Source organism: Macrobrachium rosenbergii, chromosome 43 (assembly GCF_040412425.1).
Source record: "Macrobrachium rosenbergii isolate ZJJX-2024 chromosome 43, ASM4041242v1, whole genome shotgun sequence".
In the NCBI taxonomy this organism is placed as follows: domain Eukaryota; kingdom Metazoa; phylum Arthropoda; class Malacostraca; order Decapoda; family Palaemonidae; genus Macrobrachium; species Macrobrachium rosenbergii.
The window spans coordinates 24,179,125-24,206,624 of record NC_089783.1 but is presented as its reverse complement, the minus strand read 5'-3'; the positions used below and the strand labels follow the sequence as shown (position 1 = coordinate 24,206,624).

Genomic DNA, 27,500 nt, shown 5'->3' with positions numbered 1-27,500 from the left:
CCATGAGTATGACTTCATAACGTAACTATTTGTTAACAACAAAGTTTCCGAACATGTATAGGCAACTCCACTACAAGCTGCTAAAAATAATATGTACTGTACGTTTGCTCGCACATTTCAACTATCGGTCAACGGGAGTCAAGTATAGTAATGATCTCCAGCGGCCACTGTTTGAAAGGGATTCAAAAGTGACAGCGGCAGTCGAGTTTTAGTGCGAGAGAGAGAGAGAGAGAGAGAGAGAGAGATGAGATTGGATAACATGATCGTTCTGTTCAGTTTTGTCCGTAGTGATGTCTCCAACGGGGATCTTGATTCATTATCAAACATCAGATTTCGATGGCAGATCCCAACAGAGCTATTTGTACTTTCCAATTAACGATTAAATGGTCAAAAAACATCATACAAATATCCAGAATACATGGCGAGCAATATGAAATTAAATTCTCATTATTTTATCAAGTCACCATAAAAGTGCCATTCATAGAGAGAGAGAGAGAGAGAGAGAGAGAGAGAGAGAGAGAGAGAGAGAGAGAGAGAGAGAATCAGCAAAACGAGATGGCTATGAAGGCAGTTTGCAAAACAATGAAAACTCGTAGTACTAAACTCCAAACCACTCAATAAAAGCAAAACAAAAACAATGAAAAATTACCTACTGCAGTTTAGACCAAGTTAGTGTGTCATGTAGCGCAGAAATCAAGATTTCCCCAAGATCTCCAACAGAAGAGGAGAGGGAGGAGAAGATACAGGATGATAGGGAGGGGGAGGAAGCTATTGCTCCTCCACCACCTTCTCCTATTCCTCCAGTGTTTCCCCTCCGAGGGTCTGACTAAAGCTGTGGTACCAAACCCCCTTCTTCCTCTAGGGAAAACAATGGCACATCGAGGAGCTCCCTTCGGCATCTCGTCGAATGGATTGAAGGTGCTCATCCTCTCCTTGTTTACATCATCAAGGAGAGAGAGAGGGACTCTTTTCACAGGTTTCATCGCTTCGACATGGCGCTGGAAATCTTGGTTTCATGAATAAAACGGCAGAGAAAGAAAAGACACGTTAACAAATGAATTTCATCTCTATTCAGGTGCATCCATCTCCAACAACATCCTCTCCAGTAAATATTTTATTTTCCTTTAATATCTTTTTCTGTTCTTGACGGCATTCTGGATTATCTGGTCTTTTATTCTACATGGGTAATACACCGAAGTATGCATACAATTTTTTTCTCTCTTTATTTTCAGATAACTAAGGTGAAAGCTCACGGTAATTATGAAGAAGTATGAAATAACTATAGGACTGTTTTACTTTTATGTATCATTACATAAAACACCGATGTGGAAAGCCCTTTACATTGTTTCGCATTTTTTCTTGGTACTTTGACAGGCAGACCCTTTTTAATTTCCTGAGCGACATCAGTTAATGATTAAAACGCTGTACCGCAAAGACCTGTTGCATCAGAGGTGAAGAGGAGTTTTGACAGGGCTCTTGACGAGAAAGGGTCTTCCACCTAGGGGTCAAGCGAAAGGAACTAGGAAGAGAGGGAGAGGAGGAGAAGATACACAAGAGGGGGGAGGGGAATGGATCAGGAAAGAGATGAAGTATGGGAACAGGGAGAGGGGTGAAGGTGCGTGTTGGGTGTCAGTTTTGCATTGCAGAAGGGTAGGGGGGAAGGGCTTTCGACGTTAAGACTCCTGGGGGTTTTCAAGACTTCCTCCCACTACCCACCTACCACCTTCCTTTTTCTCTCTCTTCCTCCAGGGAGCGTCTTTAGCCTGCGGAGACACCAGCTAAGACCCCTCTCTCTCTCTCTCTCTCTCTCTCTCTCTCTCTCTCTCTCTCTCTCTCTCTCTCTCTCCTCCCCCACACTCGGGAACGTGGCCAGCTAAGACCAGAAACTGAAAGGAAAATCAATACACAAATTTAAAGACTTCCCGCTGGTCTGTGAAAATATGGGAGGAAACTGCAGGAGTTGGCAAATGTGAGAGAGAGAGAGAGAGAGAGAGAGAGAGAGAGAGAGAGAGAGAGAGAGAGAGAGAGTACTACGAGGGGAGAGTATAACATAGTAGAAGGGAAGTAGGAAGTGTTGGTGAAAAAAAAGAGGAGGAGGAGGAGGAGGAGGAGGAGGAGGAGGAGGAGGAGGAGGAGGAGGAGGAGGATGCATCGCTGATAGTGCGATAGTAAGAAGCAGAAAGAATCGTTGGAAGAAGCCATGGACCACGGCAGATGGAAAGGGAGACATGGAAGAAGTTATGGGAATTAAGAGAGAGAAGTTGCGCGAGAGGCAGTGTAAATATGCAATCAGATAACTGTGAGGATAAAACTGAAGATAATCATGCTGATGAAGAAGAAGAAGAAGAAGAAGAAGAGTTTGCAACCAATGGCGACACAGCAGCTGCTGGTTGTGGTGCCGAGACCAGCGATGCTCCCCTTGTCGCTCCACCACTGCCATTTCTACGGAAAAATACACATTAGTTAGGCGGGGGTTTAAAACCCAAGCCTGGGCCCCCACCTTGCCAATTCGCAACCACAAAATTCCACGACGGGAGACTTTTTCTTGGCGGGGAGCGACGGGGGACGACCGGCAATTTTCGTTGGCTGGTGTACCTGCGCCAGTGGACCAATTGTGGGTGTCGGCATTGTAGTCCAGCCCCCGTTGTTGTGGCCTCCATTGTTATCGGGACAATGGTTGGTCGCCGCGGGGGGAGGCGCCTCCCTATTGGTCGGCCATTGTGGCCCCGCGCTCGCTGATTGGCTGCGCGCCGCCACGTTTTGTTATGGGGGAACAGTGCGGTGACGTCAGGCGCATCGGCGCCCGCCACTGACGGGAATCCGTTAAGAATACTCAGTGTGGCCGGCATTGGCTTTGGAACAACACGCGGGCGGCTGCGCGCATTGTTGTCGGGTATAGCAGAGACAGTGAGTGTGTGTGTGTTGAGAGAGAGCGAGATAGGCATTCTCGCTCTCTGGCCAGTGGTACACTGCCCCCCACCCACCCGCACTATGTGTTGTTAAACTGGCTGCTTTAGCTTCTTCACTTCCTGCTGGGAATCGTCCTCTAGAAGAGCGAAAGAATTGTTGCCTTTTCCCAGTGCTATATCGGCCGCAGAGCGTGAGCAAACGTGAATAGCGGGAAAGCACGAAGGAGTAACAGCAGCAGCAGCAGCAGCAGCGGCGGGCGGGCTGCGACCCATCTCCAATCTGACACAGGTAAGCCGACGGAGAAAAGGCAGTGGTATTCCTAGCACCTGCCTGCCTGACTTGTGTTTACTGACGTTGACCACAAGTGCCCTTCTGACCCTTCCTACTTCCTTCCACAATTTCTTCCTCGGTCCCTGACCCTTTTTGACCCCCAAATCTCACGCAGGCAAAGCACCGGACGCTACCACGATCAACACCATCACTAGTGCTTCTTGGCAATGTCCCGAAAGCTCATGCCACACCGCTATCAAACATACGCGACAAACCAGCTAAGTTTGGCACCCCCGAGCGGCCGATGCTGGTGGCGGTAAGGGCGGATTTGCTCAGTGCAGCTACCTGGGGGCGTCTGCAGCACTATGGCTATCTCGCCATTTCACTATCAACTATTTCGCTCGTTTCTCCTTCTGATCGACACGTACGCGACCTTGAGTTGGCAAGGAATCTCTTTGGGTCACCTGGTATCATCCCCATTGTTCTGAAATGCCCCCGGAGACGTCGTCAGGTAAAGGGATAAGGAAGAATAATTCAGAGTGCTTTCGACGTGTGGGTCCGTCGGTGAGTGCATAGGCTATTCGGCGCCCTCGAACTCGTCATTGCGTTAACATACATACAGCCAGTTTTATTCCTCTTCTCTCTCTCTCCCTCCCTCTCTCCGCTTAAGATGTGCCGCGAAATGTAAATCATCATTAGGCAAGGACCACTCCGATTTATGTGTACATGATTTTTGGCAGTGCCATCATCGTCCAAGCTTACAGGAAATATTAGTGCCAAATCGTGAGGCATCGGTATGCGGCCATGGTGCCAGTTGAGGATAAGTTCTTCAAATATGCAGTTGCCAGGTTGCAGAAATGCAAGTTATTTATTGATTCTAAATACCTTTCAGTGACAACCCTAAAGGAAAAAACATCCAAAATTAATATTCTTTAACTGGAATATTATCTTTTCCCCCTCATGCCCTGTCGCTTTCCCGTTCCGTGGAAGTTTCATTTCGAATGTTTACTTAGCAATACATTTAAGAATCCTATGTGTTTTTTGAGATAACATTCGAGTTGGATTGAGCAGAAAGGGCGCTCACTTGCGTTAAGAATCATAGTCGAAGATAAACAGAACATTATGCATTCAGGTAAGAAGGAATCCAACAATTGCATTTGTTTCAGTCACTAACATCTTGAAAATAACATCACTCACAATAACGAATATATGTGACGATATGGAATTTTAGCATTAACCACAATCATCAAGATTTTTTAAAACTTCATTTAGAATTTTACAATCACAATTAAACCTAACTTATAGTTAAGATACACTTACTAAATTTAACAGTGGCGGTGTCTTTAGTGTTGGAAAATTTGATGGGGGCACAAAAATATATGTATTATTCACCTGCATGTATATTTATTCTTCACTCGTTGTCCTAATTATTTTTCGTGAACGTCTGATATCCTCTATGGACTGAGGTTTTCTTACGCAGATTTTATTAAACGAAGAGTTGCCATCACAATGTTTACAACAAGGTATAGCGGGATTAAATTTATGACATAAAAATAAGAGGTAATCAGTCGGATGTTATTTGAACGCGGTATGCGACAAAATCCCGTCTCCAACCGGAAAGGAAAGGAAGGTCTGATAGAAAGGAGCCGCATCTCGCACAAGGGCCAGAAGAACTTAGAGATCTTTAAAGAGGAGAATCGCCGCAGGCACCTTTGATGAGTCGCTCAACAGAAATGCATGTCACTCCCTCTGCGCCTGCAAGCCATCGTGCCGTCCTTTTGTTCACTGTGCAATTATTAGTTTTTCTTTTTGCATAACATTTTTCTGCTCGCGCAAGAAATTCAAGTTTTTTTTTTTTTACGGTTAAATGATTTGTTAATTTTTAATCAAACGGTTTGTTTTATTGGACTAAAACCTATACCGATATTTTTTGTAGGCTATTCATTTTTCTCGTTCTAATTCATGAGAAAACAGAACATTGCGGTAATACGAAAGGAAAATTAATTTCTTTCTGTTTCTTAATGTTTCTTTCAAAAGCCCTGGAGATGAAGTTATCCACTGCGTAACTAAGTCGGTGTGCGCACTAATATTTCAAAATCTCGCAACTTTATTATATTTAGTAACAATTTTAAAATCATGTTATTTTATACATATATATTCTTGCAACAATTTTCGTTACCCGTTAAATAATATTCACATATCACATGATTTAAATGAACAGTGGTCGAATTTCAAATTGAAAAAGTTCCTACAGGGCAACGGAGTCAAACAGAAAGCGGTCCGAGTTTCTTATGAAAAGTCTTTCGAGAGCGTTTACTTGTCACTGGGCTGGCGCAAAACGTGTATCAATCTCCTAATTAATGCCCAAGGGAAATCTTCAACATTCCGCATTCCCATAGGTATTACTACGATGGGAATTCGTTAACTAAAAAAAATAAAAAACACTATCGTGAGTAGATCTATGCGCAACTTCTGGTTCCTAGTAAATGTTAATTTTTATGGGCGTTCGGATTTCATTCTGAATTGTTGAATTATCTTTAAACGCCAGGAGGGTTTCCACGTAACCTACCTGCGGTTACCAGGGGAACCAGTCATTCCTCTAATATTGATGACGGGTTCCATCGGGAAATACAACTGTTGCCAATGCTAGGTCCTGCTGATTAAGTCAGTTACTCGGGGTATTAACAATGAACCCCAATCTTTCTTCGTCGCTCGGTGTACGATTTTTCTAAGAAATGAAAAGGGTATATAATAATTCAGTTATCAATATCATATTCATACTTACCTGCTGACTCTTAGATGAGCCGCATATAGAGAAAACAGGAAATTAGCTGCTTCGTAGACATAAACAGGAGGGTCACCAGCAGCGCGTCGAAAACGCTACACAACATTACGCTTTCCACTTTCATCTCTTACATGCACTCTCGCGCTCCCTACATGTTAGGCGGAGCGTCCGCTCAAAATATATATATATATATATATATATATATATATATATATATATATATATATATATATATATATATATATATATATATTGTATTCCTGTACGTAAACCTGACAGACTTACCGTACTAACATCACGGGTGATGAACTCTTTGTAACATGACCCGAAAACATTTCAGTCAAGTAGCTGTATCCGAAATGTTCCACTGTTTTTGTTCTATAACTGGATATAATACTCGTATTAGCCACCGCCTTTTGTGTCTTACAGTTATGCTGCATAAGTAAACAATTATTTAAAATAATATAGGAGCTTCATTTTTTTCTGTGTCGCTGATAGCTTGTAACTGTTGACATAGTTTGCTTACACACACACATACACACACACACACATATATATATATATATATATATATATATATATATATATATATATATATATATATATAATAAATATATATACTACCTTCATACGAATACCTGAAAATTTTTCATAATTAGCGTGCACATTTTTATAAGTTACCCATGGAATCTATCATAAAAACACTATTCTAAATGCACTTTTACTCGATACATCAAAATCATCTCTCTCGCTCGCTCTCTCCCTCTCGTCGTAGCAACTTCAGGAAGAGTTTTACCCGAATTACCCCTTTTTATTTTTTATTCCACTACACTTCTAGCGTCTGGAGGTGGAACTCATGGCCTCTCATCCTTCTTCGTGTCCTAGCCCTAGCCAGAAGGCCTTCTGCTTTTCGGTCTTTCCAGACTTCATTCACATAGACATTACCTCTTGTTCATCAGTGCCAAATTTTAATCCGACTCATCAATGCTTTCTTGCGACACACGATATTAATTCATGAATTGAAACTGCCTAACGTCACTGCAGATGTAATTTGAAATTATTCTAAACTGCTGACCTGCTGAAGATCACTCTGCTATCGCGTTGTGACGACCCTCCTGAAATGACTAACATAATGAAGCATATTGCGATAACCTTAAAGCATTCAATTTCGGGGCGAGTGCCTTATACAAAAACTGCTAACCGACTGCGAAAAAGTTGAAAAAAATGTCACCGTCAGTTCATATCACAGGATTAATATCTTATTAAAATTCACGTCGATAGTTTAGTGTGCTTTTCCTGAATATGAATGAGGTTTTAGAAACGCCGTGTAATGGATGAAATGATGTATTAGTTAAGAACTCACGAAGAAGGGGCATTAGGTCTTTTGTGGCATTTCATCACTTTTATTGTTTTTTTTCGTTGCTTGTTCGCATTTCAGTACGGATTTATTTCCGCAAATACGGAGTGAACAGTAGCCCAAGAGCATATAGTTTTACAAACATAATGATCGATTATTTATTTATTTTGCACTAATCCTAAATGTTCAACTTTCATACACTATCCGTCTCTTCCCATGCATGACCAAAATGATATATTATACACATACATACATAAAAATATATCTATATATATATATATATATATATTATTTATTTGGGGAGAGAGAGGGAGATAAGCTACTGGTCACTTTTTAACGGATATGTACGTAATCCTAATAACCACATTATCTTCTTAGCTTCTCGAAATCTTTACACAACTCTGATACGCCCTGCACTACAAAGCCTTAGATCTGATGCCCGTAGCGGGATTCGAACCCCGATTCAGAGTATCAGAACGAGGTCTCGTTGCCGACCTAACCACGAGGAGGTCAGGATATATATATATATATATATATATATATATATATATATATATATATATATATATATATATATATATATATATATATGCGTGTGTATGCATATTCTTAATGCTGAGGACAAAATGTATAAATTCAGTCCGATTTCTTTTTATGGAGGTGACACCGTCTGTCTTCGGCGCATACGGTTCCTGCCTCTTTACGGCAGCAAAATAATGCCTTGAATTCTTTAACTTACTTGATCTTCTTCGAACATTTCCGATTTTACAAGATGAAAAGTGCTTGATTTTTTTACCGCATTTCTGCCCATGTCTTCAACGGGTTTCAAATAACATTGGCACGACGGACAGAAGATTCTGAGTAACTGTATCTCACCGATTCACGGAAGAAATGATTTTTCTTATGTAACAAGATTAGTCAAGATTCACGTAAGAATAACATTTTGCAAACTGACGTCACTGATCACAAAAAAAGCAAGATCATATTTCTTCGTTAACACTTGTCCTGTACTAACAATCAATATTAATTATATATTCAAATGTCACCCTTACGAAGATACGCATTACGGTCTGTTATTCAGTGAGCGTCATTTCTGTTAATCCCGTAACCAATACATGGACCCACTGAATTGGTATAATGTATCTTACACGCCTTTAACATAAAGCGCAAATTTCCTTGACTTCGCACGGTATTCCTTCGAATGGTCTCCATTTGGGCGCAGGTCCGGTTTCTAATGACAATAATTTGTTTGTTTTATTATTCACACTGTTCCTGTGTGTGTGTGTGTGTGTGTGCAAACTTCCTATGGTGATAAGGTTATTAGTTTCTCTGCGGGCTTTTAAAGTCGGCAAAGCACTTTGATAATAAGAATATCTTCTACGCGGCAAAGCAAATACAAAGAAGGAAAGTAACCTCTCAATATTTAGATTTAATCATTCATAAGCTACGAATATACATTAATACTCCTAGGATTCTGTCATAAATTTTTCTGGGGTGGGTAATGTTTTATTTTATATATTTTATATTTATATATATATATATATATATATATATATATATATATATATATATATATATATATATATATATATATATATATATATATATGAATATTTTTACACATTCATAACTCCTCCTTTCATCTGAGTATATATAAGTTTTCAGTTAACTTTAATATTTTCCCAGTAACCACAGCAACTGGAGCTTCTAGTACAAGAAAAAACGACAAAAGTTACTTTACGTATTCCTTTAAATGTATTTAATAATCGTTGTTCTTTAACTATATATTAACAAGTGGAGACGGGTTCCCAATTGCAAGTAGCCTGTCATTCTGCCGCTACATGAAATACGACAATGACCTTTGGAATGAATGACAACGGCGCATGATGATATTCATGATTGGATGTCATTCCCCCCTAACTCTCCAGAAAAGTCCACTGAGGTGAAGCAATGGTTTACATAAGACATCTAACTTACGATTCCTTTTCCCAAAGCGCTTAGATCTTTAGGTCATTAATGCCTAAGTAAAAAAAAAAAATGACATATGTCTATGTCTCGTACACTCCGCTACGCCGAAAGCAAGACACGGATTCAGGTTGTCATACTCTAAGCTTAAACACAGCAGTCTGGCATGTTATGCATTTAAAAGTAGCACCGGATCTCTACTTTGAGACTTTTCTGAAACCCCTCTTTGTTACAGGTTATCTTCAGTGGACATCAATACAAACACAAATGAAAATTTTACTTAAACTTTTTTTCGTTACAATAGCGCAGTGTTATTCTTGCCTAATTCCTACTTACGCTCTATTCAACATGCTAAGCACTGTCAACAATAATTAATCATCATGCTACTACAACAATAATCGTAACAAAGACACCGTAATAGCCGGCAATGGTATTCAATTCGATCTTCAGCGGGGAAATGAATCGGATCATTATTGTTTCACCGTTACCTGATGCTTTAACCGACCGCCCTCTTCGGGGATCACCCGTTATCTATTCTGGTATAAAAACAAGAGTGGGAACATGTAAACCATAGTCACTAGTTACTCCGGTTAGGATGCTAGGGGGTCGGGGTTGGTTGGGGAGACGGCAACGGAAGGCCCCATCTGGGATGGAGGAATGTGGAGGGAGAGGTGAGGGAAAGGGAAGCGCTCAGAGTAGAGGAAGGAAGGAAAAAGGGGAGTGAAATAGGAAATTAGCCGTGACAGGGCGAGAACGAAGGAGGGGTTACAAGGGGAGATTTGCATTGAAATGGGGAGGAAGAGAGAGGGAAAGGGGAGGTTAAGTGGCATTTAACGAAATAACAAAGAGTAAATGGGAAGCATTAAAAGCTAAATAAGAATAATTGATTGCCTAAAGGTGTTCAGAAATTAATCTACAGGTGAAGCGCGAAGAATTAAATGAGAAACTTAACGTCTATATTAATATTATTATTACGTTAACTTGAATACGCATTTCTAATACAATAACTCCCACATACGGGAAGCCCGAAATATTGGTGGGAAATTATAGTATTTACAACAATAGGTTTAAATGACAATAAAATACATAAATAAATATATGTACTAGATGGAGCCCATAATTGACGACAAGGAGATCGATCTCCCAATTGCAGTGCGCGATTGTCTGGTTACATCGGAAGTTTGGTTTTTGTTTACTTTTAAACTGCAGGACTGGTGAATAAAATCTTAATTAATTATGTTAGCCCAAAACACCTTGTGATGAAATGTAAAACGCTTTTTATATCATACCAGGTTAATTGTGTCCGGAAATATAAAACTGTTCCTTCCGTTGTCTGCGCTGGCGGCACAAGTCCACAGTCACTATTTTTTTAAGATATTTAAAACAATTAAAAAGGCGGAGTTTATCGGTCGGTCATAAGGCGGAGTTTATTCAGGTCCCGGTGGGCGGAGCTACGTGACGGCACAAATCAACCAGACAGACGCCGCACTTCCTCACCTGAGCTTTCCAATGACCATAGAAGCCTCTCATCGCCATGCATACCTCAGCCTGACGTTCCTCTTCTGACCTGTATAACTTCAGGTACATTGGGGCGCAATGAAAAGTTCATTTGGAAACGGGACAGATGACTGAAAGACCAACAAGTTACGCCATACAAAGGAATTCCTTCCCATGGAGATGGATTCAAATTTTCCGATTTCCCTGGGCGTTTCAATTCATGAAAATCTCGACTTCCGGCACACAATCCTCCAAACATGTCCTCGTCTTCCTCTTCAAGGAATAACACAGATGTGTTGTTAAATACGTCTGCGTGCGATTATAATATTCCAACGAGTTGAAGGTGGAAGGTGGGGAGGAGAGGGGAGGATGGGGAGTACATGATGATGCCTTTGCATATTAAATGGTCTTGAAAGACATCGTGAAAGGATTAACACCCGACGACGAGATTGGGACTGTCACAAGGACGAATCACCATGACTCGAGAAGTCCCTTCCCCTTCCCCCCTCTCTTTCTCTCCCTCTGGTCGCTTGACAGTTGGTATGTTACAGGGGGATCTGATATCTCACTCCTGTGTTTTGCTCTTCAGTTTCATCAGGTAACCTACGCAATCAATTCGCACAGTAATGTTTCGAAACAATACTGTAGTTTTGAAATATGCACCAATTCGGGTTCACAAGTTAATTTTTCCCGATGCTGAATACAATGGCACCGCTGCAAATACCAATTATTTTCTTAGGGTCCCCCACACGAACCAAATCAAATTTCTCAAGACGACGAAAACATTTTCAGGAGAAGCTTAAGAACAGCAACTATGCGATCATATGCATCTACGCATTGTTGCTTGAAAAATGTGCATTCTAAATTAAACTCCGTCTTCCTGGAATACTTACAATGTCAGTATTATTACAGACATTTCTCTAAGGTTTTATACACTGATATTGTTATTAGTTTTTCATATGGTTTTTATACATTTAGTACTTCAAACTTGGTAAATAAATTAAATGGATTGTGTCAATGCATAAACAGAGATGACAGTTCACATGAATTCCTTCGGGGCAATTTCAAGTTTTAGTCTAGTCCAGTATAATAATTTTTTTTCCATAATAACTGTCTGAAAACATACACAAGTGACCAAGGCTAGTCCTGACATTCTTCAGTGCTTCGAAACTGAATTGCTCACGACTGCCACATCTGTCGCACTTCATCAGCATATATTTATCAATTAGGAAACATGGTGCAACAGAGGCCATTATGAACTGTAGCTTCTCCTGCTACTGAGAAAACAACAGTATTCTCAAACGAAAGGTTGCCCACATGAGATTGCAAGCGACTACAGACCTCTTGTAATTATAACTGCACATTTTTCTTACAATTTCTGCGGATAGTAACTGAATATTCCACCATCTGTTCTCATCTCAGAATGCCTTTCCATTGTATTTCTTCACACACGAACCAATACTTTATTGATTTTTTTTATTTCAATACCATCGTCCTTTTTTCTGGCTTTTCCGTTTAACTTGCTGCTCTGGCGCATTTCTCTTGGTGTTTTACCCGCTCCCCACTTCCACCCGCTTCCGAAGACAGTGATCGTGCCTTAAATAATAAGCCATCGTGGTGAGTTCAGGAAACGTGCCACTTACCCTATTAAGTAATGACGAATTTCTTTCGTCGCTAGAGGAGGAGGAGGAGGAAGAGGAGGGGGAGTTCCTCGGCGGCGATACTGGAGGGATTAAAATCTCTGCAGGGCACACACACACATTGGTTATAGATCCTTACAGTGACTCAGCGAGATAAAAGGAGGGAGCAGAACTGAGGGATAGTGTTTAAGATGGAGGGAGGAGGAGGAGAAAGGGAGTTGAAAGGTTGAGAAGGGGGGGAGGAGGGTGGTTGCACGGATTCTTAATCTTATTTTGTGTCATTGGGAAACGAAAGGAACTTGGCTGACCGATTCATCACTTCGCAGGTACGACTCTCGGAGACGAGTTGTCATGAGCCACTGTGTGCGCGGATTGTAGTGTCATTCTCTCCGTTACCCGTTCATTTTTTTTTTTTTTTTTAGGAAAACGATCCACGTTCATGGAAATGACGTATTTCCTCTCATGCTCTAACACAGATTCAGTGTCCCATCGCCATGTAAAACAGAAAGCCGGGTAATCGCTTACGGAGCAGAGATCGAGATCTTTCGCAGTAAGCGGTTAGTCCTGTGAGCGAGAAGTTGCGATACATTGAAGGATAAAGTGCAAAGCAACCAAAATAAAACTCTCTGTAACACGGTGTCAAAAGAAGGAAAGGGAGATAAAACGGAAGGAAAACTAGAATGACAGGACTGACAAGGGCCCTGTCTTTGGAAACGAAAAAGAGAAAAAGGTGTCCCCAGGCGTACTTGAGAGATCACAGGCGAGTAACTGAAATTGAATTAAAGAAATATCTGAGATTTTTACAGGTAATTCTTCTAGCATAACTTTACTTATTTGTTATTATTATTATTATTATTATTATTATTATTATTATTATTATTATTATTATTATTATATTCCTTTAAACACAAAAGAGGTTTTCCACTATCTGCTTTCACGTTTACTACAAAAGGATTCTTCATGTCGATTGTTAAAGTTAAAAAGTGATAGCAAAATCGTATGACTTTGAATCTACTCATTTATAAGATGATGATCACGCCGAGGGTGGTTACATTAAACGAAAAAATAATTAGGGGCTGAAGTCAGGCTTTGCACTGATGGATGGCCGCTTACTTTTTCCATACTGAAAGTTGTCATTTCATTTTATCACATTAACTTAATTTTCATACCTACTTTAATTTCTAACGGGCAATATGTCGTAAAGTTTATCATGTGTTTTTCATACTGATTGCTTCCCTAAAAGGCATTTAGTAAGTAGTCAATTTGGAGTAATGGACACATTCCCTTAAGTTTATTTTTATTTCTATTATTATTCACTAATCACCATCGCCCTTCGCTGATGTATGAGTGGGCAATGAGGGAAAGAACATCAAATGACGCTCATTGTCAATGTAGATTTCATGCAAGTATTTCAGCAATGCTTTGATTGACCTATTCATAAATACTTATCGAAGTGTAACTACCCTTTAATCAAAAACCAATTATTCAGATTGTTTTTACAATTACAGCTGCTTTGCAACAACACTGATTAAATCATAATATGCAAATGGGTCCATCGATGTCACTGCTTCTCTAATCTGCTTATAATTTGTTTTCGAAATCATTTTAGCTTTACGTTACCATTATTTCTATTCATATTATCGTATGCGTCACAGCTTTGCTTTCTGTTGCTGTTTCATTACTACTGTCATTAGTAAGCAATGAAAGGGTTGGCCATTTAGTTAACAGCGTCCTTTACTTATATGCACGTATGATTTCTCGCTCCCTTCTATTTCTGCATAACAAGAAATGCAAATTAAATGTCCTTTTAGTTTTTTTCTATAAGAGTATAAAATACTCTGTTTACGAGACACCCGCAAACGTTTTCGTACAAATATAATAAAATACCTAAACCATCACACTGTTCACATGCACAGGGTTTATCAACAATCTGCGTTATACTGTACTGTACGTACAGTTTAAGCAAAACCACACAACACCCTCGCGGTATAAATCTAAGGTTTAACAACATATCATTTAGCAAGCACCTACAGAATTTTATTACGTTTTTTATTATTCGTCCGAGTAACTTGAACATTAACAAATATGCACGTCTTGGCGTACAAACACACGCATGAGCGCGCGCGCACACACACACACACACATATATATATACATATATAAGCATTCTGAGCACTTCTAGTATAATTTGGAGTTGAAATTCTGTCGCTATATATACTGTATGTGTGTGTATATATATATATATATATATATATATATATATATATATATATATATATATATATATATATATATATATATATATATATATAATATAGTGTGTGTGACTGGTAGCCTGCTACGCTAATTCACGAACCAGGAGCTGGAAGAAGAAATACAATGTTCAATTTTAATCATCTCTTGGTGCAACATGTGATCGTCAGGATGATGTCCCCAACAACTTGTATTCACATGCCTAAGGACAAGCATTTTGAACATTAACATGAAAAGTTATTCGAGGGTAACAAAGTCGTCTTTTGAAGACACTCAGCCTCTCGATAGTCTAATTAAATCACGACAGAAAATAGTCAACTGAAAACTTCCCTTAGGTTAATCGTTTATTTCTCCGTACAAAACTTCAAATCGTTCAGGGACATTAAAAAAATTAAATCAAGCACAATTCTGATCCGGATTCAGACTCTGTTCATTATACGTAACATAAAACGTACTGAAAATAAAAAAAAAAACTGTTCTTTAAACCCTTTATATATTTCTTGATGTTTTTCTATTCGTTCGTGATATACTGTATGTGAAATATAAAAACGGGTGATGAAGCTCCATTTCACACTCGAGTCTTTTTCATGAATTGTGAAAATTTTGTGCCTTTCTTTCAAGGGACATGTTTACTGTACATTTTATAATTTTTAAATCGTGCATATCTTGTTAGCAACTGATGCGATAACAGGAATCTCTACGCTATTATTTCTAGCAAACCAATCTGTTATTCTTTCCGCAGGCAGTTGCTAAGCGAACAGGCGATACTGGAAATTAATTCATGAGTCCGAATAACTGACCTGATGTTTTCATCAATCGGTGGTTTGAATATTAAGCTCTTGAGAGTTGGAAGTCGAGGAAAAGTTTAGGAAATTTTTCATATTTTCATTCTCGATTTTATCACACTAGTGACGCGCACGTCTTTTAATCATTTTCGTAAGACTAAGTGTGACCTAACACGTTTGACCACCATTAAGTGACCGAAAGATTACCATTGCCCAATAAACCACATTGTAGTTGAAATGCAAAAAGGAAAAAGGTAACGCCTTCAAAACCTATGCTATGTAGTTATGTGTAACGAATAACATACTCTGTAATGGAGTCCTTTTACAGGTCTCATATATTTCTGTGGGAATATCAAAGCTAACATATATCTGTACGTATGTACACACACAAACACACACACGCACAGAGACACACACATACATACATACGTACGGATATATGTTAGCTTTGATATTCCCACAGGAATATATGAGTCCTGTAAAACGACTCCATTACAGAGTGTTATTCGTTACATATAAATACATAGCATAGGTTTTGAAGATGTTACCTTTTTCCTTTTTGCATTTTAACTACAATGTGGTTTATTGGTTGATGACTTTAATAATGACTGTACAGTATGTTCAAGAGGGACCCATGAGGACGAAATTCGCTGCATGCAACATAACACTAAACAGTACATCGCGTTGATATTAGTCATTCTAATCACACAAGAAAACCGTTGTTATTAATTACAGAATTGGTCATAGCAGTAAAGTTATTCATTAAATGACATTAGTGGTAGAATCTAAGATTATATATATATATATATATATATATATATATATATATATATATATATATATATATATATAAAATGTATAATATATATGTGTAATATATATATATATATATATATATATATATATATATATATATATATATATATATATATATATATATATAAGGTTCAAATATAACAAAAGATCTACATGCATGTAATACAATTAATGCAAACTCATATCCATTTAAAGTTTTTTTTATATTCACCTCTCTTAGTGTTTGAATCTTTGCCGAACCTCACTTCTGAGTAAACTCTGAAAAGATGCATTATTGCTTTTCACTACGCAAAAAATTAAGCTCGTTAAAAATGCCTCTACATGGAACCAGCAAGTTGTCTACGTTATGGCCCGGAAAATTTGCTAGGTCACTCCTACTAACATATTCACAATCCTCTTCTGCTAATACAACTAGCCCTGAGATCATGAAACTGCCCATTTCAATATAGGGAATTTAGGATTCCATTTTCTGCTAGCACAACTTACATGGCTATCGGTACTTTGCAATTGCTAGAACTGTCATTATCATCATTGTAGATATTCTTACCGAGTTATAACTGAAATAAGAGCTGGTTCCTATTTAGCACCCAGCAATGTGTATTTTCATGCTCCACAACACAGACTATATATATATATATATATATATATATATATATATATATATATATATATATATATATATATATATATATATATATATATATATATATATATATATATATATATATATGTGTGTGTGTGTGTGTGTGAGAGAGTGTGTCAGTGTGTGTAAAGAAGAGAGATAATGATGCCGTAGTTCAAAATTCAATATCTGAACTACAAAAATCGCTAAGTAATTAAAAATATTAAAACAATAAATATTAGTGTCATAAATGCAGACGCATAAATGTAGATGGCTCAAAATTTTTGATCATTCAACGAACGTCACTCATACGAAGAAACATAAAAGGAGAATGAGAAGAACAAATAACTAAAATCAACAACAGAGAACGGGAAATTTTGATGATGATGCGAGTCACTAGACAAATGGATAGACCCTCAGGTGGAACAAAAGATTACTTGTGTTGGTATAAGATACCACGAGATATGGACTATTTCCTGAAAACAAGGCCATGGGGGAAGTGATAGGCGGTAAGAAGAGTGTGTGTGTGTGTGTGTGTGTGTGTGTGTGTGTGTGTGTGTGTGTAGGCGACGGAGGATGGGGTCACAACCCTCCTCTGATGAATGACAGAGACTTGTATTTCACCCAACAAGAGTTCTTTTGTGTCTTGGGGTTTTTTACTGCTTTTCCGAAATGCCGAAATACATTTTCTTTCCGAGTCGACCAATGATTTTTATTTTTTTTTTTGGGGGGGAGGGGTTCCTGTTGTTTCATGGTAGTTAAACTGTTAGGTCGCAGCGCGTTAAACATGAAAACCCGTGCCAAATTTCACAAAGGCCTTTATTTTTTTTAATAAACTGTCATACACAGGAACACATGAAAGTATGGAGCTGGCGGTGCAAAATCCGTATTAATTATTTGTATTTATTCAACGTAGATCAAGCTGAAACTGTAGAACACACAACTTCACCTTATTACAGAACTGCCACACCAATATATTAGCGAAGTACAATCTGCAGCACAGGTAAAACATAACATGTTCGTTACTCTGCTGGCTGACTTTCAATGGGTACAAGAGATTTAGAATTAGCAGTATTTGTGTGCGTGTGTGAGTATGTATGTATGTGTTTGAGAGAGAGAGAGATTGAGGGCTAGCAACCCCATCCCACATATAAATGCTTTGGAACTTGAAGCCGGCATTAGGTGTCTAGTGCACGCAGTAATGGGTCACAGCGAAGCCTGATAACCCAACAGAGATTGAAACAGGTATCACCCAAAAGAGAAAAACAAGAAGAGTGTTGTCAACGCGCAATGCAATTATTTTTACGAGCATTGAGAGGGGGCGAGAGAGATGGGGGGGCTGTTACAAAAACAAAAACTAACCACGTTTATGCTGGTGGCTTTCATCTTAAAGAAGATGGTTTCATCCCAGCCCTTCCTAGAGTGTCAGCTATGGTGTTATAATAGGTCAAGTTAGGTCACTGGTCGGTCCATGCTCTAATACTTGCCATACTGCACTGATTACGAGTGTATTCTTAAACAGCAATATGACTCGTAACGCGATAGTTCACATCGCTTAAGTGGCGGGTTTCACTGAGCTTTTATCGGCAACAGAAAGTATATCATGCGTGGATTGCTAAACAAGCCTGAGCTATTGCTTGCAACTCATATTCTTCCAAAGACTGGACACTGGTTTCAAATGACCACAGGTTACAAGCTATATCTCACCGAGACAAAAATTCGACAAAGAAAAGACATTTGCAAATGCGAACAAACCGATTCAGTTTGATGTTTCTTCAAACGGTCTTCATTCAAACTATTAAAATGAGAAATATCAGTACCATAAGGACCTCTCAGAAATTTGAATTTCATTCATAAACATCCATGTCACTTCAAATGGTCCATCTAAGATGGGAACTGGGGTAGCTGTGTGAGGTGGGTATGACAAGAGTGAGGGGGGGGAGGGATACATAGGGCCGGGGTCTAGCCATTCTTTGGTGGCTAAAACAAAGCCCCTACTTGAGAAACCTTATCACAAGTTCTTGTTTTGTACCAAGTAATGTGATCCTTCGAGGGATCTGAGGCGTAACCCACTATCAAGCGAGTGCGAGCCACTGTCCGTCCTCAAGGCAAGGCGCCTTAAGGGCTAGATTCAAACTACCATCAATTCTTGCTCTTATGTATAACTTGCCTTAGCCCAGGGCGGCACTCGCTGTGATAGGCGATTGTTACCGAGATTTTTTTTCCTTTCTTGTGTGTAGTCAGGTGGGAAAGGGAATCAAAGTGACTGTGGAGGGGGAGGGTTTTTGATGAAATTTATTTCAATTCTGTGACAAAAAAATTAAATCCTCAGGGATATGTAAAAAACGCTGAGTAACGTAAAAGCTTTGGTACTCGATGTATAAAGAAAAAAGTTTTTAAGTGTTTAAATTATTTATAATTACTTTTGCCTTCTCTGGAGAGAGAGTAATGTGCTGAATTTTCAAGGTTATTGGAAATAATGGCTTCATTTTTATATATGGGACATACGACTATTCAATCTCTTTATGTGGAACTATGTAAATTTCTCCTAATTTTTTTTATAATTCAACCAAAATTTAAAAAAAAACAATGCAGAGAACCTAGTACTGAACAATCCTTAACTGACAGATGCAAACAGTACTTCTCGGAATGTTTACATGCGACCGTTCTCCCTTGGTAAAAAACTTATCATACAAAATTTCTGTGCGCGAATGCAATACTAAATTATATATGAAAGTTTTTACACGTCATTTTTTACGTGAATACGAAGCGAAGCTTCGATTCTGAAGATCATTAATAATGCTGCGAAAGAGATGTGAACATTAATATTCATATCACTGTATTATGTGTTGTGGCATCTGAATGAAGAATCAAATGAATGCTATTGCTCTTATTAATAAGCATTATTCTTTATTTTTAGATGATCAGCGATGGAGACCTCTTTTAATAAGTTCTAGGAATTCGATATCACATTCTGTATTGCACACTTATGTCTCCTGTATAGAATCTAATTAGCGAAACTTCCCTGCATGAACATTTTTTCACAAATTTCATCAGAGGTATTACAAAATTTCGGGTCTGCCAAATTCGATGTGCAGTCATTTCACCACAGAACTATTAGTTAAAACTTCTAAATTAATATGAGTACATCTAGATATCGCAGAAGTAATTCCATTTAAATTCTGTATTATTGTGAAGTAAATGGAAAAATAACGATTTAGAAGTACCACACTATGCACATATTCATAGACATACAAGAAACAGAGCCACACAAGATACCCCTGAGAAGTGACTTATCTAGTCTCAAAAACTGATAAAAGCGCAGAGGAGAGGAAGAGAGTTCCAGATTTTATGCATAAATCAAGTCAGAATTCTCATTAAGATGGCTGACTCCTTTCAAAATTTGTGGGAAAATGTAGTCTGATGCACTTTACAAATCTGAGAAAAATTAAGAAAAAGAGAATCTCAGAGGTAACGTGCTCTCATGTATGATATGTTTGTGTGCATGATACGAAAATGACTTCGTAATATAAGAACAAGGCGGTCTGTCTGGATGTAAAGAAAATATCTACCTTGTTAATTTAAAAAATGAACAAGTATGTGAAAAAGTTCGACACCTCTCCAATAAAAGGAAGGTGTTCATGAGAATCAATCTTGTTCGATAGCAATTTCAATTTTTTTATTTTTTTATCATGATGTTTGCTGTCTATAGCAGAAGCTTAAAAATAGGGAAGAGTCATTATTTTCCCGTCATCGAGTCAAACATTTACCTTAGGAGTCACTATCACGAATGAAGACAAGTAACGAATATGTGAAACACACAGTTTGCACATATTTTGAAAAGGATGAATAGAGCAAACGAAAAGAGGACACTTCTACTTTCATCAGCCAGTCAACGACTCTAGTATGGGCATCCCGGCATAGCCCTTTCAACTCCCAAGAGTCCATCGCTGAAAAACTGCTATCTCTTCTATCTAAGAATAGACAGTACTGATCTTTATTAAATGTAAAATCTGCCCTGGGGCTCAAAGAGGCGCCAATCATTATAACAATCCAGGACCGCTCTCGGTCGACAGTCTCACAATGGACCGCTGTGTGGGGCAAGGCTATGTGAGTGAGAGCGAGAGAGAGAGACCTGGGCGACCAAACCATATTGGAAGACAACGCAGCATTATACTGGCTTAGATTTATAGACTCGTTCTGGAGGTTTCAATTATGCGCTCTCTTAGACTTGTTGTTTTCCATACACAGGCTCCTTTTCAAACGAACGTTTTCCTATAAGGACTGATTCTACAGGCAACAAATTCTTGCCCATAACAATTTTCTCTTTGTTGTTTCAGTTCAGTGTGATACCAGTGAAAGGGTCACACAATACAAATACAGAGCACTTGAGTAGGACAGTATCCTGTAGAAGTTTTTTTGAACACACAATTACATACCTATATATGTACACATATATATATATATATATATATATATATATATATATATATATATATATATATATATATATATATATATATATATATATATATATATATATATATATATATATACATACAGTATATAGTTTATTTTATACTTGACGTTTGTTTATTCATTTAGACTGTACAAGAAGATGTACTTTGGCCATGCTTTCAAATGTTTCTTCTGCGTAAGTTAAGCAGAGTCAGATGCAAAAAAAAATATTGAAGGTTGTTGAAACTGCTGCCACTCTTATGAAAAGAAAAAGAAAACTTCAAAGACTTTTAAAGAGGGCCCGCCAACAATGCTTGCTTTTTTCCTTTTTTTCTAAAGTTCCCTCCAGTGAATATTTGATGAATGATGACTTCGTTTCCTGTTTTCATTTGTGTGAAGTTTCGTTTGCACACATCGCTGATTTCTTTGCATTTCGTTCGTAGTCATTTTCTCTGATTTCTCGTAATTAAGTCTCTCTCTCTCTCTCTCTCTCTCTCTCTCTCTCTCTCTCTCTCTCTCTCTCTCTCTCTCTCTCTCATAACAAAATGCTAAAAAAAAATTCCGACAATAAAATACCCTGCAAACACGTGAGTGATATTTTATTTCCTTTAAGTCGTCCTTTTCTTCTAGAAAACTGCTTCTCAGCATGTTTCTCGATGAAATACTTTAGAGAACTAAATCTCTGAACTGTCATCTAACAAAGTTTCCTTCTATGATGAATCCCTAAAAGTAGAAGTGCTATTTTCAGCTAAAACCATTATGAAACTGATTCTATCGAACGAAGTGTTCATTCACGATCGTACAAAACTCTGTTAATTATCGTACGTTGTGGTCACCACTTCTGGGATAGAGAATGCGAGAAGAAAGAGTCTGTTGTTCTCCCTTGGGCGTCAATGGCCCTGTGGTGTGTTTTCTCCTCTCTGCTTTTCGGCCCTCGAGCATCTCCCTAACTAGCCCTGCCAGTGCCAAGCCAGAGGGCCTCAGTGACCACACGGATTCGCTCCTCCAATGACCTAAGGAGACAGGTCCTTTAATATCCACGTACATGACCACTGTGTAACGCGGTACGGTAAATAACCCTGTGGCTCCAGTGTGCTTTTCACGTAGGACAAAAACCTTCGGCTGATTTTGCACCATGACGCTCGTGTAAGTGAGAACTTAGTCTTACTTCTTGTTCTTTCTCGTATTTTCCTACTGAATCTCGTGAGAATCGTGACTGAAGATAATATGTTCACTCCCTGGGTGTGCAAATTAGTTTACTTAAAACGAGAGTCTGATCTGAGCTCAGCTGTATACCGATTAAACGCTCTGTTTTAAAATTCAACATTTCTCTGAAATGAATCTTTAAAGAGGGATGGTAATACCGTTCCTTTCTACGAAGAACTATTGTACGGGAGGTGTTGGGACACTGTGAAAGAAAAAAGCCAGCTTATTGAAAAATTGTTGATCGAAGCTGGCACTGAATGTACTGTATATCCGTTGCAACAGCAGTGAGTACGTGCATGAGAACATTTCAACAGCCTAATGGGTACAAAGAGTGAGCCAGCCCTCCTCCCCCCACAGATTCGTGGGCCCTAAGGATGTTGTAATGTCGTTAAGAAAGAAAAGAAGAACTCAAGTAGATGAGAGTGTCGAGCAACCGCTTGAGAGAGAACAGACACGGGTTTGTGTTGTTGAGCAAGTCTGGAGAAATGCAAGGGGAGAGAGAGAGAGAGAGAGAGAGAGAGAGAGAGAGAGAGAGAGAGAGAGAGAGAGAGAGAGGAGGAGGAGGAAGGGTATTGAGAGTTAGGGTAGTGCAGGGGAGGGTATGAGTGTGAGAATAAAGAAAAAAGAGGATAAGGGTGACTGCACACTTAGGTTCTTGTTTGTCCGCGCTATACTTCTGCGTCAGTTTGAAGACGGTGATATTCCTTAGACAAAAAAAATTATTATAAACAATGTCCCTTCGAAGGGCAACAGTGAGAAAATGTGCAAGCAAAACTACCGTTATGTATACGACGAGAAAAGAGTAGACAGTCTTGATGAAACCTGCCTCAATATAAATCCATTTTTCAAACAAGTGACCTATTGACATGGACTCTCCAATCACACAAGACTGCTTTGTGATCACAAGGCTGTTGTCGATGTCAGAGAGAGAGAGAGAGAGAGAGAGAGAGAGAGAGAGAGAGAGAGAGAGAGAGAGAGAGAGAAGCTCAATTATTACCCGTCCAAATAGGATTTATGTCTCTCCAGTTATATAAAAATGTGAGGTTTGACAGAACGGGACTTTTTCTCTTCTCCTATGCTTGTCATACCTCTCTCCGAAAAAAAGAGGAAGGGAGGGCAGAAGATGGCCGTCGATTTTCAATGAGGTAAAGAAAGAACAGGGGTGGAGGGAAGGGGGGGAAGGAAAGGGGGAGTAGAAAGAAGAGTGCCAGGGAAGATAATCGGTTAGCGCAGTGAATAGGATTATTGTCGTAGGTGTCTCTTATCCGGGTTTCCAAAAGAGCAGAGTCGTCATCATTCAACGGAAGGTATTGTCACAACGTTGAGTAGGATTGTGTTGATGTCTGATTCATGAGTGAGAAAGACAGAACTTGTACCTCTTGGTGTCGCTTTGGAAATACTACAGAATATAAAAAATACGTTGCAGGAGATGGGGCCTAATTGTGCGTTTATATACCGGTGGCACCTATATTGTGTGTTCATATAACAAGTTAAAAGAAGAATCGGAACAGTAATTTTAGTAGAACACCGTACCACAACTTCATCCATTTAATTTTAGTAAAACACCGTACCACAACTTCATCCATCTTAAGTTTTGTTTTATTATTCGTTGGCTGACATCCCCGTCGTTATAATGCATTTCAATTGAAATCTACGAAAAACACTCTTCTCTTTATAAGTAAAATCTCTCTCTCTCTCTCTCCCCACTGTAGATCCCCCCACCCCCCCCTCCTCCAAATCCTGGTCACCCTCGCATTCGCCTGAGAGGTAATTCCCGACAATTTCCTTGTGCGGATATTGTCCTACCAAGTCATTCTTAGGGAAAATTTCCCGAATCTTTCAAACCACTTTCCGAAAAAGTATAGATCTCTTCCGATGCACGCCACACTCTTATTTACTACCAATCATTTTTCAAGCTACACATTTCATTATTTTCCTTTTTTCTTTTTTTTTTCTAGTTATCGATTAAAAACGTCAAGCTTTCCATATATAGCTCATGTATGTTTTCTCTAGCTTGATTTTATCATTGCAACTTTTATAAATACTGTATTGGTATTGAATTCGATTAGGTTTGTCAAACTTCATTTTATTCATATCAAAATTACGATCTACGTTACGAGGGTAAGACCAAAATAAACGTTAGTACAGATGCAAAAATTCTGGCCTTCGTGAACATAGCCTTGAGGATAATCTTTTATAATTAAGGAAACATGCAAGTTCAAATGCAGCTATGTAAGTGTAAGTACTATCTCAGTAGATGATTGAACTGGAGTGTCAAGGTGGTAATGACGGGGCATATTGAAAGAAAAGTGTCGAGTTCAGCAAAAGCAACAGCAAAATGATATTAAGAATATTAACTGGTTGGACTTCAGATAGGTGACACATGGAAGATATCTGGCAAGAGTTCACAACTGTGTATACATTCCTAGGGGTTATTAGATGATTTTATACTGTAATAATTATAATAATTATTATTATAAATAACACTGTCTATACTCACTTTCGCATACTCTTTTTAATCTAATTCCGATAGGTAATATGACTAATTTTCAAAGCACTCCTCGTTACCTAAGAATAATGTTAACCATTTCCTAGCATTATGCTCATCTTGGGTAACCATCCACATATTTACAAGTATGAATAAATCCATAAGATATTCATCTATATACGTTTGTTTATTTTCTAAAACAAACTGTCAAGTATTCTAAACAAGGTGTTTCAAATGCATTTACCATTTACGATAGTATTATTAATTTCTTTTTATTTTGTATTTTCCTGAATTTTTTATCAGGAATCTTTAAAAAACACAAGTAAACTCTGTGATCTCAACAACTCCCGCACCGTCTTACTTGGGCTTTTTCTATCTCTATTAGACATTGTCATTCACTGTCAATACCGATCAAAATAAGCTCATTTCAAATGTTACATCTTGTGTCCGTGTTTTTTTTTTTTTTTTTATCCATTCCCACAGATGATCCAGTGCCCAAAAAATGGATATATTACAGGTTCTATTTTACACTATACTTATAAGATTCGTTTTCTCTTTCCTGAAAAATAATATTTCTGAGGGCTCTGTAAAATCAAAATGAATTTTAATGCTAGTATAAGTGGATTTACTCCGAAATAAGTCGAATGTTATCAATATTTCCTGAACTGACTGAAGAAAATCATTCACAGAACAGCCAGCATTTACAACTTGCAAAGGCGAAAAAAACTAGCAAGAGAAATTACTTTGAAAGGTGATCTCTTTGATCAACAAAAATTTCTTGTGGGTATTAACAGAACTATTAAGAAACAGTGACGAACAGACTTTCAAAAATGAAAAGCACAACACTGGTACTAAACAGTAAATCCTCACCAAAGATTGCCGGTCAGAATATATAACATTTTACTTCATATTTTTTTTTTTTTTTATGAAAGGTACCCAATCTGAAAAGCGTCCTTCTTTCCCTATAGGTTTCCCTCCTCTCACCTTCCCAGTACTCCTACCTCTGGCATCCTTTTAGTCATTAAACTGTGTCGATTTATGTTTGAGGGAGTAAATTTCTTTATGTTATTTACTCTGACGTTCATTAATCTGTCGAAGCCAGAGTGCGTGAAGCAGGGCTCATGAGACAGTTTCCAAACAGTTTATCATCTTGTTCGGAGTTCTCTTTTCTCTAGCCTCTGAGCGAAGTTCTTTTTTTCGTTGAAGGAATATTTTTCAATTTTTGCTGCTACATCTTAGATTTTTTTTCATCTCAAAACTCCTTGCCAAGAATAAACACTACGAAATACAAACGCGTTTATAGGGTCAGAGAGGTGTTTTGGGACAGGAAATGATCAACATGCCTTGCATGAATAGCTACTACTATCACAACGAATAATAAGAATAAAATGTGCTTAAATTACAATAAAGCCTACTTTGAAGCTTTTAGTCTCTTACCAAAAAAATGATGATCTGCAGTTTACTAAGCATATACCATAAATTGTATACATGCGTCAAGTGGTATTTCCTGTAAAGTTCATACATTTCTGATCCTCCCAAACTTAGCAATTATCCAGTTACACTTCACACATACGAAGAATTCACGGTTTCGTAAAAAATGGACGTATTACTTCTCGACAAGGTAGTCCTCTGTTGCAGTGTCACATTTCATTTCAGAGAAACCTGCCAACGTCTTTAATTTTCACTCTTTCTCATTTTAACTCAATTACATGAAAGACACTAACTTTCTTTGTTCGTGATATCAGATGCCAATTCTGTTCACATCCCAAAAGAATACACTAACAATTTGCTTAACCTTTCATAGTAATCAGAATCGGTAATTACAGCTCTACTACCTACTGATTTCACTGTAAAATGTCTTAGTCTCTTCCACGGCATATAAACAATTACCATCAATCACCTCAAACGTCTCTGGGGAAAATCTGGTTGAGGTTATAATGAAAAGATCGTGTACGGGCCCGTGGCTGAAAGTTGTCAGTATCCATCATATTATTCACCATGCCCTTCGGATATATCCATGTGGTGGTGATGTTCGGATTCAGGGGCGCTACGAATACTGTCGAAGCTTTGCATGGTGCGAGTTTACTCCAACTATGCGGGTGGGCCAAGTGAGGTGTGGGTGGGCTATCTAGGCTGTCCATAAAGCAAAGACGAAGTGGAAATTGTGTAAAACTGTTCGACTAGCAGAAGTGTCACACTGGGTGACGTCCTTTCTTCGATTTTATCACGAGTCCCCTAGATTTCCCAATTATCAATATTACCTTTTCTTTTACGTTAATGATGACGCTTATCGAAAACTGTGTACAGTTGAATGCATATTCGCATATATTTTCACGGCAGCATACTTCAGTGTACAACCAAAAACGCTGCAGCGAATTATTAGGAGGCTGAGCTGAGGCGCTCTCAGGAGCCTTTATGGTTGATGTTTGTGCATGCATGGTATAATTC

At 38.5% G+C, this 27,500-nt stretch overlaps 2 protein-coding genes across 3 annotated transcripts in view; one reads left to right on the top strand and one right to left on the bottom strand.

Moving 5' to 3' along the window:
• The window catches only part of LOC136828660 (protein spaetzle 5-like), a 395,065-nt gene extending 393,280 nt beyond the window's left edge, over positions 1-1,785 (bottom strand). The window contains exon 1 of one of the 2 annotated variants that reach the window (XM_067086713.1): positions 650-1,785. The gene's annotated coding sequence lies outside the window, so the exon portion shown is untranslated. The remainder of the gene's footprint in view (positions 1-649) is intronic. The other variant, XM_067086715.1, reaches the window with a different exon arrangement.
• Positions 1,786-22,368: 20,583 nt separating this feature from the next.
• LOC136828658 (transcription factor Sox-6-like) overlaps positions 22,369-27,500 on the top strand; it is a 138,537-nt gene continuing 133,405 nt past the window's right edge. The window contains 1 exon segment of the mRNA XM_067086708.1: positions 22,369-22,504. Coding sequence (XP_066942809.1) covers positions 22,494-22,504 — 11 coding nt within the window. The 5' untranslated portion in view covers positions 22,369-22,493.